The following is an 18,621-nucleotide window of genomic DNA, read 5'->3' on the forward strand; positions in this document are numbered from 1 at the left end:
ATCAGTGTTCCTCATAGCAATAGCCACAAGTGCAACGCTAGATGTGGTATGATGACATAGATTTTTGTAGATACAAAATTGCTGGTTTTTATTTATTTGTGACAATTAATTCCATTTTAATTTCCCGCGAATATATTTATTCATACGAGACACGAACACTTAAATGGTACCATGTTAGTGTTCATGTGTCGTATGAATAGATATCGTAGTGGGAAATTAAAATGGAATTAGATATGCAAAACAATAATAACTAGAAATGGCGCGGCAGAGGCCAACGCGTATCCCCACGCTGCATGTTTGACCCAGGGGCGCCCCAGGGTTGGTAATGGGGCCATGCATAGTTGAGATTGACCGTATTGTCATAAGAGAAGTTCAGTATGAATTAGAAGTGAATCTGTGCAGAAATGAAGAAGTTATAGTAAAAGGCAATTTTGGGTGGGTGTGGCGTATGTGGGCGGGGCTCTGGGTAGGGTAATGCGGACATGGATGGTCAAGATAGACAGTGTTGTTATAAGAGATTTTCATTATTAATTTGAAGTCAATTGGTGAATAAATGAAGAAGTTATGTTAGAAAAAAAATTGGGTGGGCATGGTCTATGTGGGCGGGGCGCCCGAGGGTTGGTAATGGGGCCATGTATAGTTGAGATTGACCGTATTGTCATAAGAGAAGTTCAGTATGAATTAGAAGTGAATCGGAGCAGAAATGAAGGTATAGTATTAAAAAGGCAATTTTGTGTGTGTGTGGCTTATGTGGGTGGAGCTCTGGGGTGGGTAATGTGGACATGGATGGTCGAGATAGTCTGTGTTGTCATAAGAGATGTTCAGTATTAATTGGTGAATAAATGAAGAAGTTATGTTAGAAAAAAAAATTGGGTGGGCATGGTCTATGTTGGTGGGGCGCACCAGGATTGGTTATGGGGCCATGCATAGTTGAGATTGACCGTATTGTCGTAAGAGATGTTCAGTATCAATTTAAAATAAATCTGTGTAGAAATAAAGAAGTTAATGTAATATAACATTAAACAATAAGTGAAAATCTCTGACGCTGCCCCACCCCAACCCCCATAACTTTTGACCCAGGGGTCAGATCAAAATTCCAAATAGTGCAAGGTCGCACATATGACCATAGGTACCATGTGTGTAAGTTTCAAGGTTCTAGTAGTGTAGGAGGAGATAGTGGCCAGGAGGGACGGACAGATGGCGGAGATAACCACAATATCCTCACGCTTTAAAAAAAACAACGAGCATTTTGAATCTACAAACATTTATTTTACCATACCACAACTGGCGTTGAAATTTCGGCAATTGCCATAAGGAACACTAATTTTTTATTGTAACTTTATTTTTCGAAATATTGTACTAAATTTTCGTTGATTTTGAGTAGTAAGGCCATCCTTAAAAATTCTTTTGTTTGGCATAAGCCGACCGACCCACTAAAATCGGCCCGACTGAATTTTTTTTGGCACTTTCCAAAAAAAAATTTTTTTGCTCGCCAAAAATTATTTCCGCTTCATTTTTCCTTTCCGCTTTTTATCCTTTCCGGTTATTTGCGTCATTTAATTGAATGCCCTTTCAAGGATATCTAGAATAGCAATGAAGAAAACGCATACCGGTATTTATTTGAGTCGCCTAATTATTTGACAAATGCATATGCGATTAATTAGACTTTAAATACAATTAAACCGCTCCTGTTTTTCTTGTATCCCTTTAATTAAAATACGCTGCTGTCGTTCAGGATAGTTTGGGAGTAAAAAACAAACTAATTAATTGTCACCGTTCAATTTAATTCGGCAATCGGCAGCGATGTGTAATATTATGGCCATATAACTAATTATTTAATTATCACTCTTTAATTCAGATCGGTAAATATTCGGTAGAAAGATAAAAAGTGGTAAGCTTAGAAATATTTATTGACTAGTATTGTCACGTTTTTGTTTCATTTGTTTATCTCTTTATACGACTTTGCGACAGGCCGCTATTTTGAAGGCAGACTGCGATATTAAATGTGTATTCAAATTATACAACATCTGCGCATGAATTGCCCTATATTATCCGATAGCTCCACCCGTTTTCACGTTTCATTCGACAACGTCATGTCATGTGTTAGTGAACTCAATGTTGATTGGCCAGCTACCATGTGCACTTCAATAACAATAAGGTCAAGCGATGTATAATCGGGTACAGACCGGGTTTTGTTAACTGTTCGAATTGCGAACACTTTCATTGAAACAAAGAGACATATATAGAAAACCAGTCCTGATTAAAATGGCGGATGTTTTCAACGAAATTTTACTAGATTTTCGCATTTTTGCAATTTAGATTTTTCTTGAGCCAAAATCTCAATATTTTCGCAATTGGCGCAAATGGCTCAAATGGCGAATGACAGCGCGAGCATTGGGAACGTGTTATTATTGGAATAAATGCTCACTATTACAGGGATCGCCCTGTCGTTCGCCATTTGCGAAAATATAGCGAATTTGGTTCAAGAAAAATATAATTTGCGAATATGCTAAAATCTCGTTAAATTTCATTGAAAACATCGGCTATTTTAATCCGGATTGTTTTTTTTTAAACTTTTTTTCTCTTTGTTTCCATGAACGTTTTGAAGCGCATATGGTAGCTGGCCAATCAACATTGAGTTTGCTATTGGGTCATTCATGCGCAGATAATGGAATACACAGTTGATATTGTCGTCTGCCTGCAATATAACGGCCGATGGCAAAAGTCGTATAAAAATAAGCAAATGAAAAGAAGCGTAACACTCAATAAATTATTTTTAAGCTGATCACTTTACAACTTTCTACAGTCTACTGATCTGAATTAAAGGATGATAATTAAATAATAACATGTCGTAGATGTTACAGCTTTCTGTTCTTGATTGAAATTAAAATGTTATAATTACTTTGTTGTTTTTTACTCACAAACTATGCTATTGTAAAGTAGTATGTCAACCGAATAGTATATTAATTACGTATTTGCTAGGTTACTTGTTTTCATTTTCTGTAGTCAAACGATATGCACATTTTATTTCATGTGCAAAATCCGTACAATTTTTCGGACTCTCGTTTTCAGCACGGACTCTATACGCTCCGTGTTTTCGGATAAAGTATTTTTCGTCGATTATATTATATTTTCGATGTTCTTTATACAAAAAATAGACTTTCGAATACAGGTGCGGTGATACGGACGGTGCAGAAAAATATTTACCAATTTCCTTTCATAAGGCAGAAGACTTGGAGCTTTATTTGATAATTACCTTTCAATTTGGTATATGTCGGAATTCAATGTCAGAAAAAAAATACTAAAAAAAAACAACATCCCTACCTACCTACCCACCCAATTTACCTGGGTCGGGTTATGCCAAACAAACAATTTTTTAAGGATGGCCTAATGGGGCATTTCAAAGCATTTACCAATCACTTGATATTTAATACAGTATCTTTTTCTTTAATAATGAAACACTATTTTCAGTGGTTCTTTTTAATTGATGAATTTCACAGGTAAATACAGATATAACTCCATAAGCCCTTGAGAGGTACGCAATTCTGCCTTATTGCGAACACCAAATTTTCTACTGGCAGAGGCATACAAATGAGCATTAAGCACATATTCTTTCAAATTAACATGACTCAATCTATAAAGAATCTCTAAGCTCCAAAACAACAATAATCACATAATGTTTTATCTCTGTATTTTTGTACTTTTCTGTGTCCTCCCAGTGCTTCAAATGGTCATGTTGCTGTTAAGTTCAAATAAGAAGTTCCAAAAAGCTCAGCACCTTGACAAATTAATACATTTTTATGCCCCTAATGGGCGTCATATAGTTTTTGCACTGTCCGTCGGTCTGTCTGTCGGTCCGTCACACTTTTCATGTCCGCTCTCTAATTCAAGTAGTTCTCATCTGATTTTCACCAAACTTGGTCAGAAGTTGTATCTAGATAATGTCTTGGCAAAGTTTGAACATCGGTCATGCCGGGCTAAAAACTAGGTCACGGGGTCACTTAGTGTGTTTCAAACATTCAGCAAGGTGTCCGCTCTCTAATTCAAGTAGTTTTTATCCAATCTTCCCCAAACTTGTTCAGACGTTGTATCTAGATAATGTCTACGCCATGATCGAACATGGGCGATGCTGGTCCAAAAACTAGGTCACCGGGTAAAAAACTAGGTCAGAGGGTCACATAGTGCGTTTTAAACATTCAGCATGGTGTCCGCTCTCTATTTCAAGTAGTTTTCATCTGATCTTCACCAAACTTGGTCAGAAATTGTATCTAGTTGATCTCTAGGCCAAGTTCGAACATGGGCCATGCCGAACCAAAAACTAGGTCACTTAGTGCGTTTTATATTCAGCATGGTGTTCGCTCTCAATTGGAAGTTCATTTCATTCGATCTCCACTAAAAATGCAAAGAATTGGCAGAAAAAAACATCTACAAACTGCAGCAGATGACATATGTAACAAACAACAAATCTAAATATTGAACACCTGTTATGCAGCAAACTAATAGTTTAACAAAATTAAGTTGATGTATTTCTCAAAAACATTTACACAGTTATGCTTTTATGTAGTGACAAAGTTACAGTTGGGAGCATCTGTGTCGTGTGGACACATTTCTTGTTTAATTCATTACAGGCCTGTAACTGCGCACATTTGAATTTGTATACCTCTTTGGAAGGGATTACCCAATCAGTGCTTAAGACAAATAGGTGTTAAGGCCGGATGTGTTCGACTCATTGGCGAATTGAGAAGAAATTGTTTTCGAACCATTTTCAGCTCACCTGTCACGAAGTGACTTCGTGAGCTTATGTGAGCGTGTGATGTCCGGCGTCCGTATGTGCGTGCGTGCGTGTGTCCGTCAACAATTTGTTTGTGTAGACAGTAGAGGTCACAGTTTTCATCCAATCTTTAAGAAATTTGGTCAGAATGTTTATATTGATGAAATCTGGGTTGGGATTGTATTTAGGTCATCTGGGGTCAAGAGCTGCAACGATTCGATCCGATTCATAGAAAATCGATTCGAAATGCTTCGATTCGATTACGATACCAAACCTACCAAATTCGATTCGATTCTTTAACATATATACATATATATACATAGATACGTAAAGCACGCTGTATTCGGACTATTGATACGGGAAGGTAAAGGTTTTATGTTTACCTGTAATTACGACCCGCGCGATTGGTTGCTTATTACTATCGTCATCCAATCAATAAGCGCGTTACGGTCTACTTTCGGAAAAAGTGTCAAAATGGCTGAACAAGTTGTTGCCGACAAATTGAAATTATCAGATGCGCCTAAAAAGCTAAAATCAAAAGTGTGGCAGTATTTTGGGTTTCGGGATGGTAGCCCTACCGATAAAGCAAAGTGTAAACTGTGCTTCACGGATGTGGCGTATGCAAAGTCCGGCTCCACCACTAATCTAATGCAACATGTCAAACGCAAACATAACGTTGATTAAGCAAGACTAAGAGGTCGCACAAGTGCAACTACTGAAGTCGCGAGCCAGAAAAGTAGTTCTATTTCTGTTAGTATTTTGTTAAGTTTATTAGAAAATGTGATTTGTCCTACAGGTAACAGGTGATGCTCTCATGTCACAATGGTAGACATGCTTATTGCGGTTTTAGGTAGAAAGATTATGTGATAGTACTACCATACAACTGATTCCAGATACGTTCTTATGGTTATTTATTTATTTTTTATATTATTGTGTAATCAACACAATCTTCTAGTCAGAAGTTTTTATATTAAAATTCCTAATTTGCTTTTCTTTTTTATGTGTTTTATTGAAATCACATTTGAACAGAAATGTTAATTTTGAGGCATAAGAGTGAATATATGATAAAACTAGGTTTGAAGATGAATCGAATCGAAAAAATCGGTATCGGAGTGTCTGAAATCGAAATCGAATCAAGCTGTTGGTGAATCGTTGCAGCTCTACTGGGGTCAAATACTAGGTCACTAGGTCAAAAACTATGTCAAATTATAGAAAAACCATAGGTAGACAGTAGAGGTCACAATTTTCATCCAATCTTTATGAAATTTGGGATTGTATTTGGGTCATCTGGGGTCAAAAGTTAGGTCACTAGGTCAAAAACTAGGTCAAATAATAGAAAAACCTTGTGTATACAGTAGAGGTCACAGTTTTCATCCAATCTTTATGAAATATGGTCAGAATGTTTATCTAGATGAAATCTGGGTTGGGATTGTATTTGGGTCATCTGGGGTCAAACACTAGGTCACTAGGTCAAAAACTAGTCAAATAATAGAAAAACCTTTTGTAGACAATAGAGGTCGCAGTTTTCATCCAATCTTTATGAAATTTGGTCAGAAAGTTTATCTTGATGAAATCTGGGTTGGGATTGTATTTGGGTCATCTGAGGTCAAAAACTAGGTCACTAGGTCAAATAATAGAAAAACCGTCAACAATTTGTTTGTGTAGACAGTAGAGGTCACAGTTTTCATCCAATCTTTATGAAATTTGGTCAGAATGTTTATCTTGATGAAATCTGGGTTGGGATTGTATTTGGGTCATCTGGGGTAAAAAACTAGGTCACTGTGTCAAAAACTAGGTCGCCAGGTCAAAAACTAGGTCGCCAGGTCAAAAACTAGGTCGTTAGGTCAAATAATAGAAAAACCTTGTGTAGACAATAGAGGTCACAGTTTTCATCCAATCTTTATGAAATTTGGTCAGAATGTTTATCTTGATGAAATCTGGGTTGGGATTGTATTTGGGTCATCTGGGGTCAAAAACTAGGTCACTAGGTCAAATAATAGAAAAACCTTGTGTAGACAATAGAGGTCACAGTTTCCATCCAATCTTTATAAAAAATTTGATCAGAATGTTTATCTTGATGAAATCTGAGTTTGGATTGTATTTGGGTCACTTAGGGTCAAAAACTAGGTCACTAGGTCAAATAATAGAAAAACCTTGTGTAGACAATAGAGGTCACAGTTTTCATCCAATCTTCATGAAATTTGGTCAGAATGTTTATCTTGATGAAATCTGGGTTGGGATTGTATTTGGTTAGTCAGGTGAGCGATTCAGGGCAATCATGGCCCTCTTGTTGTGTTTTTATGCTCCCCCAAAATTTATTTTGGGGGAGCATATAGTCGTTGCTTCGTCTGTCCTTGTGTGCGTCTTTTGGGCTATTTCTCAGCAACTAATGTACAAAATTCAATGAAACTTTATGGGAAGCTTCACTACCAAGAGATGTGCATATTTTCAGCGGGTTCTGGTCGGATAATTTTTCACAGAGTTATGGCTCTTTGAAATTTTCTATAAAAAAATTCTTGTCCCCCCAACTACTGTGCCCTCAAGACGTTTCCTTTTATCTGAATATATAGTGCAATATTGTGACAAAAAAAACTTTGGGGAGCATCACCCATCTCCGACGGTTTCTTGTTTAAAAATAAACTGGGAAACAAATATTTATTTAAAAAAACATATTCAGTGTATACTGGGGGACATATTGTTTTTGCCCTGTCTGTTGGTTTGTTGGATTGTTTTTTTGCATTAAACTTTAACATGGGCCTTAACTTTTGCAATATTGAAGATAGCAACTTGATATTTGGCATGCATGTGTATCTCATGGAGCTGCACATTTTGAGTGGTGAAAGGTCAAGGTCATCCTTCAAGGTCAAAGGTAAAATATATGGGGACATAGTGTTTCACAAACACATCTTGTTTTGATATTTTTTTAAGGTAATCTGACAGGATCAGCATAGTATTCCTATTTTGTTGTATCCTGATTTGTTTTGCGTAATTATCAGAAGTAACTAATATAAGCTGTGAATAGAAATCTCAACATTAAAAGTTATTATACCCCCACAAACAAAGTTTAGGTCAAGTTTGAAGATAGGTCATGCCGGGTCAAAAACTAGGTCACTGGGTCACATAGTACGTTATACACATTCAGCATGGTATCCGCTCTCTAATTCAAGTAGTTTTCATCCGATCTGCACGACACATGGTCAGAAGTTGTATATAGATGATGTGAAGTTCAAGTTCGAACATTGGCCATACTGGATCACGGGGTCACTTAGTGCGTTTTAAACATTGAGCATGGTGTCGGCTGTTTTTTGTGAAGACAACATGCAAAATATTCTGTGTCAATGCGGCATGTGAGGGTATTCGTCAAGTCTGCGACAAAGCTCTAGTTATAATTATAAATAGTATTGTTATTTCACGTAACCAACTACCTTTCTACAAATTTCAAACTTCAAATTAAACAGACATTAAATCTACACGTTATATTTGCAGGCGTTACTGACTACCTCTCAACAGAAATCTCTACATCAAAGCAGAAGAAGTTCAGCCTTGTTACGTTTGTGGACACGCCAGGTCTGGTTGATGGTGACATGAAGTACCCATTTGATGTGAACAAGGCCATCCTATGGCTAGGTGAGAAAAATGGCTGTATATTGAGGACATCTGCTAACAGCAATATGACTAAAAATATTTTAACTTTGTTGAAATTATGACTTTATGTGGACATTTCGTGGATCAAAATAGCCCCACAGCTTCATTTATATAAGTAAATTAATTAATATCTGTTAGATGGTCACTATTTAGTTTGTTGGTTTTAATTTGCCACAGGTGGTGTTCCCTCTAAAGTAAATTGGCATGTATATGTTATGGTGTATTCCATTATTACTAAGCAATTCAGAAAACTGACATTGTTATTTTGATTTCTTTATAGATTTTGGTAACAAAACTACAATTTACATTCACTGCAACACATGACAATTAAAAAAAATCATTCATTACTATTCTAAGGTCTGCAGCTTTGAGATACTAGTATGGTTTTTCTTGACTCCATTTGCAAAATGAGTTGCCACTCAATACAAACACCAAAGAATACAATATTTGATGGCAAATAATATAAATACACGTATATTACTTGTAAAATAACATATGATGATATTTTTATTATACCCCCACAAATGAAGTTTAGGGGGGGTATATAGGAGTGAGCTTGTCTGTCGGTCGGTCTGTCAGTCCATATTAAGTGTCCGCTCTCTAATTCAAGTTGTTTTCATCAGATCTTCACCAAACTTGGTCAGATGTTGTATCTTGATGATGTCTAGTTAAGTTTTTGCCAGAAAAAAAGGATACTAATAAAAACAATCCTATTAGAAATTAATTGTCTGTACTATGGTTTAGATATTCAGAGTAGTAGCAGATGATTTTTACCAGTTTGGTTAAGTCAAAATGATGTGGTCAAATGATATGTATGTAAATACATATGGGCCGGGGTGTGTCAATAGGGGGCTTAATGCATGTGCGTACAGTGTCATCCCAGATTAATCAGTGATGACACTTTCTGCCTAAACTTGATTTTTGCTATGAAGAAACTTTTTTGATTTGTTTTTATAATAAATGCGGAAAGTGTCGTCCTTGATTAGCCTGACTGTTGAGGCTAATCTGGGATGACACTTGATGCACATGCATTAAACCCCTGACTGTTGAGGCTAATCTGGGATGACACTTGATGCACATGCATTAAACCCCTGACTGTTGAGGCTAGCCTGGGATGACACTTGATGCACATGCATTAAACCCCTGACTGTTGAGGCTAATCTGGGATGACACTTGATGCACATGCATTAAACCCCTGACTGTTGAGGCTAATCTGGGATGACACTTGATGCACATGCATTAAACCCCTGACTGTTCAGGCTAATCTGGGATGACACTTGATGCACATGCATTACACCCACTGACTGTTGAGGCTAGCCTGGGATGACACTTGATGCACATGCATTAAACCCCTGACTGTTGAGGCTAATCTGGGATGACACTTGATGCACATGCATTAAACCCCTGACTGTTGAGGCTAATCTGGGATGACACTTGATGCACATGCATTAAACCCCTGACTGTTGAGGCTAATCTGGGATGACACTTGATGCACATGCATTAAACCCCTGACTGTTGAGGCTAGCCTGGGATGACACTTGATGCACATGCATTAAACCCCTGACTGTTCAGGCTAGCCTGGGATGACACTTGATGCACATGCATTAAACCCCTGACTGTTGAGGCTAGCCTGGGATGACACTTGATGCACATGCATTAAACCCCTGACTGTTGAGGCTAATCTGGGATGACACTTGATGCACATGCATTACAACCACTGACTGTTGAGGCTAATCTGGGATGACACTTGATGCACATGCATTACACCCACTGACTGTTGAGGCTAATCTGGGATGACACTTGATGCACATGCATTACAACCACTGACTGTTGAGGCTAATCTGGGATGACACTTGATGCACATGCATTACACCCACTGACTGTTGAGGCTAATCTGGGATGACACTTGATTCACATGCATTAAACCCCTGACTGTTGAGGCTAGCCTGGGATGACACTTGATGCACATGCATTAAACCCCTGACTGTTCAGGCTAATCTGGGATGACACTTGATGCACATGCATTACAACCACTGACTGTTGAGGCTAATCTGGGATGACACTTGATGCACATGCATTAAACCCCTGACTGTTGAGGCTTATCTGGGATGACACTTGATGCACATGCATTAAACCCCTGACTGTTGAGGCTAATCTGGGATGACACTTGATGCACATGCATTACAACCACTGACTGTTGAGGCTAATTTGGGATGACACTTGATGCACATGCATTACAACCACTGACTGTTGAGGCTAATCTGGGATGACACTTGATGCACATGCATTAAACCCCTGACTGTTGAGGCTAATCTGGGATGACACTTGATGCACATGCATTAAACACCTGACTGTTGAGGCTAGCCTGGGATGACACTTGATGCACATGCATTAAACCCCTGACTGTTGAGGCTAATCTGGGATGACACTTGATGCACATGCATTAAACCCCTGACTGTTGAGGCTAATCTGGGATGACACTTGATGCACATGCATTAAACCCCTGACTGTTGAGGCTAATCTGGGATGACACTTGATGCACATGCATTAAACCCCTGATTGTTGAGGGTAGCCTGGGATGACACTTGATGCACATGCATTAAACCCCTGACTGTTCAGGCTAATCTGGGATGACACTTGATGCACATGCATTAAACCCCTGACTGTTGAGGCTAATCTGGGATGACACTTGATGCACATGCATTAAACCCCTGACTGTTGAGGCTAATCTGGGATGACACTTGATGCACATGCATTACAACCACTGACTGTTGAGGCTAGCCTGGGATGACACTTGATGCACATGCATTAAACCCCTGACTGTTGAGGCTAATCTGGGATGACACTTGATGCACATGCATTAAACCCCTGACTGTTGAGGCTAGCCTGGGATGACACTTGATGCACATGCATTAAACCACTGACTGTTGAGGCTAATCTGGGATGACACTTGATTTATATGGATTAAACCCCTGACTGTTCAGGCTAATCTGGGATGACACTTGATGCACATGCATTACAACCACTGACTGTTTAGGCTAATCTGGGATGACACTTGATTCACATGCATTAAACCCCTGACTGTTGAGGCTAATCTGGGATGACACTTGATGCACATGCATTAAACCCCTGACTGTTCAGGCTAATCTGGGATGACACTTGATGCACATGCATTACAACCACTGACTGTTGAGGCTAATCTGGGATGACACTTGATGCACATGCATTAAACCCCTGACTGTTGAGGCTAATCTGGGATGACACTTGATGCACATGCATTACACACACTGACTGTTGAGGCTAATCTGGGATGACACTTGATGCACATGCATTACAACCACTGACTGTTGAGGCTAATCTGGGATGACACTTGATGCACATGCATTAAACCCCTGACTGTTCAGGCTAATCTGGGATGACACTTGATTTACATGCATTAAACCCCTGACTGTTGAGGCTAATCTGGGATGACACTTGATGCACATGCATTAAACCCCTGACTGTTTAGGCTAATCTGGGATGACACTTGATGCACAGGCATTAAACCCCTGACTGTTGAGGCTAATCTGGGATGACACTTGATGCACATGCATTACAACCACTGACTGTTGAGGCTAGCCTGGGATGACACTTGATGCACATGCATTAAACCCCTGACTGTTGAGGGTAGCCTGGGATGACACTTGATGCACATGCATTAAACCCCTGACTGTTGAGGCTAATCTGGGATGACACTTGATGCACATGCATTAAACCCCTGACTGTTGAGGCTAATCTGGGATGACACTTGATGCACATGCATTAAACCCCTGACTGTTGAGGTTAATCTGGGATGACACTTGATGCACATGGATTAAACCCCTGACTGTTCAGGCTAATCTGGGATGACACTTGATGCACATGCATTAAACCCCTGACTGTTGGACTAGCCTGGGATGACACTTGATGCACATGCATTAAACCCCTGACTGTTGAGGGTAGCCTGGGATGACACTTGATGCACATGCATTAAACCCCTGACTGTTTAGGCTAATCTGGGATGACACTTGATGCACATGCATAAAACCCCTGACTGTTGAGGCTAATCTGGGATGACACTTGATGCACATGCATTAAACCCCTGACTGTTGAGGCTAATCTGGGATGACACTTGATGCACATGCATTAAACCCCTGACTGTTCAGGCTAATCTGGGATGACACTTGATGCACATGCATTAAACCCCTGACTGTTGAGGCTAATCTGGGATGACACTTGAAGCACATGGATTAAACCCCTGACTGTTCAGGCTAATCTGGGATGACACTTGATGCACATGCATTAAACCCCTGACTGTTGGACTAGCCTGGGATGACACTTGATGCACATGCATTAAACCCCTGACTGTTCAGGCTAATCTGGGATGACACTTGATGCACATGCATTAAACCCCTGACTGTTGAGGCTAATCTGGGATGACACTTGATGCACATGCATTAAACCCCTGACTGTTGAGGCTAATCTGGGATGACACTTGATGCACATGCATTAAACCCCTGACTGTTGAGGCTAATCTGGGATGACACTTGATGCACATGCATTAAACCCCTGACTGTTGAGGCTAGCCTGGGATGACACTTGATGCACATGCATTAAACCCCTGACTGTTGAGGCTAATCTGGGATGACACTTGATGCACATGCATTACAACCACTGACTGTTGAGGCTAGCCTGGGATGACACTTGATGCACATGCATTACAACCACTGACTGTTCAGGCTAATCTGGGATGACACTTGATGCACATGCATTACAACCACTGACTGTTTAGGCTAATCTGGGATGACACTTGATGCACATGCATTAAACCCACTTTTTACAGAGCACGGCCCATATTTATTTTGTAGTACAAAATGTGTCTGTTAGAATGCCATTGCCAATATTTGCGAAGAAGAAATTCTTTTTGTTTTTGAAGGAACAAATACTGATACAAGCAATTATCAGTTTGAGACAGCCATTAAATTACTCCTGTAAAATACAAAGCTTGTTTGTCCCTTGTCACATGTATTACAATCTTGTTTTAAAGAATGAGTAGTCTGCTTCAGGTTTTTTTTTCACTTCCTTGTTGTGACTGGAGCAGAATATAGATTTCCAGGAACACAGCTGACTTTATTGTTATGCATTGTAATGATACTGTAAAACCATTAAATTTCGTGTGGTATTTATTTTCGTGGATTTCGTTGGTCCACTGAACCACGAATTCAAGTACCAACGATTATTTATCCATTTTTAATCCGAAATTGGTCATTTCCGAATGTCATTTCTGACAATTACTTTTTAAATCAAGCACAGTATTTAAACTGTACATCAACGATTGCTCTCTTTTACGTGACGTCGTCAACTTAACAGTTTGCAGATTTATCACATATGTCAATTAGTGCCAATTAAAGTTTGAGAGACATAACGGTTGTCATGCGTGTGTTTTGGGGACCTTATTACTCAATTGTTGCTACTAGGGGACCGATTGCGCTGAGAATTGCAAATATTGTCAAAACAACATTGATGGCAATAAGCGAGCGGGGACCCACAAGTGCGCCGCTTTATCGTTCTTACCGACAATTATCGGCAACACTTTCATGCTTCAGTGCATAGTAACCTCAAGTCTTGCTGTCAACACAGATAAGCAGATTATGCTTCGTTATTACGCTGGTTGTTTTAATAAAAGTTTAATTATTATGACGGTCAGTCTTCCCCGAAAATTTGAAATCCACGAAAATTACGTATCTGTATTCAACGAATAAGTTGTTTTTAATTTGAAATCCAAGAAATTACGTGTCAACGAATTAGTTGTTTTTTATTAAACCACAAAATTTCATACCGACGAATTTCTATACGTTTACAGTAGCTCAGTAAAATGGTGCCCTGGTTCCTGCCCAGCCCAGCTGTTTCAGCTGCATGGGAAGAATTAGAAAATTTAAATTGGCCATCAAATAAGTTTTCAACCTCCTGCATTAGATGTGGAGGGCACAAAGTGATTGACCTGTCTGTCGGTATCCGACCATCAGCATATATTTGCATTTGGACAATGATCTTACTTGAAGTACAAATAATTTTAATAAGGTTGTTCTTGTGTACTAGTTGTTAACTAGATTTTACAATTCCTTGTTTCTCAAAATGCAATGCAAGCCCTTTGTTTAAGGTCGGTGTCACATTTAAAGATCAAAGTTGAATATAACAAAAATAATCCTCTAACACTTGTCTTGAGCGTTACCTTTCACTGCATAATTATATAGATGTTAAATCATTTGATGGTTATGCCCCCCTTCGAAGAAGAGGGGGTATATTGCTTTGCACATGTCGGTCGGTCTGTCTGTCGGTCGGTCCGTCCACCAGGTGGTTTCCGGATGATAACTCAAGAACGCTTAGGCCTAGGATCATGAAACTTCATAGGTACATTGCTCATGACTCGCAGATGACCCCTATTGATTTTGAGGTCACTAGGTCAAAGGTCAAGGTCACTGTGACCCGAAATAGTAAAATGGTTTCCGGATGATAATTCAAGAACGCTTATGCCTAGGATCATGAAACTTGATAGGTAGATTGATCATGACTCGCAAATGACCCCTATTGATTTTCAGGTCACTAGGTCAAAGGTCAAGGTCACGGTGACCCGAAATAGTAAAATGGTTTCCGGATGATAACTCAAGAACGCTTATGCCTAGGATCATGAAACTTGATAGGTACATTGATCATGACTCGCAGATGACCCCTATTGATTTTGAGGTCACTAGGTCAAAGGTCAAGATCACGGTGACCCGAAATAGTAAAATGGTTTAAGGATGATAACTCGAACGCTTATGCCTAGGATCATGAAACTTGATAGATAGATTGATCATGACTCGCAGATGACCCCTATTGATTTTCAGGTCACTAGGTCAAAGGTCAAGGTCAGGGTGACCCTAAATAGTAAAATGGTTTCCGGATGATAACTCAAGAACGCTTATGCCTAGGATCATGAAACTTGATAGGTAGATTGACCATGACTCGCAGATGACCCCTATTGATTTTGAGGTCACTAGGTCAAAGGTCAAGGTCACGGTTACCCAAAATAGTAAAATGGTTTCCGGATGATAACTCAAGAACGCTTATGCCTAGGATCATGAAACTTGATAGGTAGATTGATCATGACTCACAGATGACCCCTATTGATTTTGAGGTCACTAGGTCAAAGGTCAAGGTCACGGTTACCCAAAATAGTAAAATGGTTTCCGGATGATAACTCAAGAACGCTTATGCCTAGGATCATGAAACTTGATAGGTAGATTGATCATGACTCGCAGATGACCCCTATTGATTTTCAGGTCACAAGGTCAAAGGTCAAGGTGACCCGAAATAGTAAAATTGTTTCCGGATGATAACTCAAGAACGCTTATGCCTAGGATCATGAAACTTGATAGCTAGTTTGATCATGACTGGCAGATGACCCCTATTGATTTTCAGGTCACTAGGTCGAAGGTCAAGGTCACGGTGACCCGAAATAGTAAAATGGTTTCCGGATGATAACTCAAGAACACTTATGCCTAGGATCATGAAACTTCATAGGTACATTGATCATGACTGGCAGATGACCCCTATTGATTTTCAGGTCAAAGGTCAAGGTCACGGTGACCCGAAATAGTAAAATGGTTTCTGGATGATTACTCAAGAATGCTTATGCCTAGGATCATGAGACTTGATAGGTAGATTGATCATGACTTGCAGATGACCCCTATTGATTTTGAGGTCACTCGGTCAAAGGTCAGGTCACAGTGACCCGAAATAGTAAAATGGTTACCGAATCATAACTCAAGAACGCTTATGCCTAGGATCATGAAACTTGATAGGTACATTGATCATGACTGGCAGATGACCCTTATTGATTTTCAGGTCACTAGGTCAAAGGTCACAGTGACCCGAAATAGTAAAATGGTTTCCCGATGATAACTCAAGAAAGCTTATGGCTAGGATCATGAAACTTCATAGGTTCATGACTTGCAGATGACCCCTATTGATTTTCAGGTCACTTGGTCAAAGGTCAAGGTCACAGTGACAAAAAACATATTTACAAAATGGCTGTCACTACAACTGAGAGCCCATATGGGGGGCATGCATGTTTTACAAACAGCCCTTATTATGATAGACATTGTATCACAAGTTTCAGGGGCACGATCCATGCCCAAAGTCATGGTCACAAGTCAATGTCAATCATCAAACCACAATATTGATAATAATAAGCATTTTCAAATGATTTTGACATCTGATATAGTGTGAAGCTAATGATACGTAACATGAAGTTAAACAAAATATAATTACTGAGTATATGTGTGTGCTAGAGGAAATTATCTAAGAATAATATTATATTTTAATCTGCATATTAAATGCCACAAACTTTGACACAAAATAAAATTGTTTAATGTCTTATATGTGATCCCCACAAGGATATGAACCTGGATTTTTTCGCCATATGGAAAGTTGTGTTTTCTTACACTATGAGATTGTTCCCATCATCAGCAATAAAATTGGTTACCATTATTTCTGTCATCTATATCAACTCATTCCATTGAATAAGTCTTAATGTAAACATGTGTAAAAACATGTTTTAATAGCTTAATTACGTTACCTGATATCATATGCTATTTACTCCGATAGGATCGTAATTTATCCGGAATTTTTCGTCCGAGGAATCCCACACTTTTTGAGAAACCCGTCAGGTAGGTCAGAGCGGTCACATTAGTGCCGTGTAGCCGCACAACCAAAACGGGACATTACCCAGAATTCACTCTTATTCCGGATGGCGATATACAAAGGCCGACATTTTGTTATAAACTTAATTGTTGCTTCTGTTTCGCTGGATTCTTCTGTTTAACAGAATAGAGAAGTTTTTGTATTGCGTTAAAACATTCTCCGTATATATATCCGTGTATTTCTGTATCGTTTTTTTGTATTTGTTCAAGGCAAAGTATGCCTCAAACACGTGGCTCATGTGGACACACAAAGGCAGCATGGGACAACCATGTAAGCTGCCTGTCGTGTGCAGGATGTACCCAGGATAACTGCTGCCCTTTCTGTGAGCAATGGTCTGCAGATACCTGGGCCATTAAGCGTCGACCCTTCAAGAATCGTGGACGCAACAAGAATAGTTCAGATCAAAGTAGGGAAAGTTCCGTGTGTCGGGACTTTTCACCACACGATCTTGACCATACTACACCAGTAGCTGCCAGGCATCGGTCCCTACCCCGTGACGACACCGGACAAAATTTGACCGGTCCGTTCATCGGGAATGACCAGTTGAATGACTCGGCATCAGATCAACGTAGGAAAAGTTCCGTGTGTCGGGACTTTTCACCTAACGATCTTGACCATATGCCACCAGTAGCTGCCAGGCATCGGTCCCTACCCCGTGACGACACCGGACAATATTTGCCCGGTCCGTTCATCGGGAATGACCAGTTGACCGGTCCGGAGACTTCACCGGTCACCGGGCACCGGTCACTGGTCAACATTGACCGGTCCGGTCACCGGTCATGCTATGACCGGTCACCGGTCACTGACCGGTCACCGGTCACTGACCGGTCCGGTCACCGGTCATGCTATGACCGGTCCGGTCACCAGTCAACCGGTCACCGGTCATTGACCGGTCCGGTCACCGGTCATGCTGTGACTGGTCCGGTCACCGGTCATGCTGTGACCGGTCCGGTCACCGGTCATTGACCGGTCCGGTCACCGGTCATGTATTGAACGATCTGGTCACCGGGTTTCAGTCTGTGCCACAGACTGTTCCGGTCACCGTAGATGTTGACACTACCTTGTCAGTACTCCACAAAGGTAGACGCAGCCGCGTTTCTACTGTGAGTCACAGACATAAACGTGTAGTGTCTGATGTTTCCGACTACTCCTCCACCTCGGGCTCGTCGTCGTATGACTCATCGTCTACTTCAAATAGCCCTCATCATTACCGGAGGGGACGTCGTTCACGCTCACCGAGTGTTTCTCGGCATAGATTGCCTCGTAAAGAGCGATCACGCCAGCGCTCGGGGAGACGTTCGATCAGGAAACATCATTCCCAGCGCCGCCAAACAGTGTCTCGGCGTCGCAGGGATAAGGGACATAGACCTTTCTCTATTAGGCGCTCTCGGACTCATAGGTCCCCTGTTGATCCTTCTCTGAGGAATCTATTGACACCCTTC

General features: G+C 40.2%; 1 protein-coding gene across 1 annotated transcript in view; it reads left to right on the plus strand.

Annotated features, from left to right (window-relative positions):
• The window catches only part of LOC127855478 (uncharacterized), a 138,707-nt gene that overhangs the window by 70,750 nt on the left and 49,336 nt on the right, over positions 1 to 18,621 (plus strand). Inside the window, exon 6 of the mRNA XM_052391096.1 lies at positions 8,258 to 8,398. Coding sequence (XP_052247056.1) covers positions 8,258 to 8,398 — 141 coding nt within the window. The remainder of the gene's footprint in view (positions 1 to 8,257; positions 8,399 to 18,621) is intronic.

This window comes from Dreissena polymorpha, chromosome 1, assembly GCF_020536995.1.
Source record: "Dreissena polymorpha isolate Duluth1 chromosome 1, UMN_Dpol_1.0, whole genome shotgun sequence".
NCBI lineage: Eukaryota > Metazoa > Mollusca > Bivalvia > Myida > Dreissenidae > Dreissena > Dreissena polymorpha.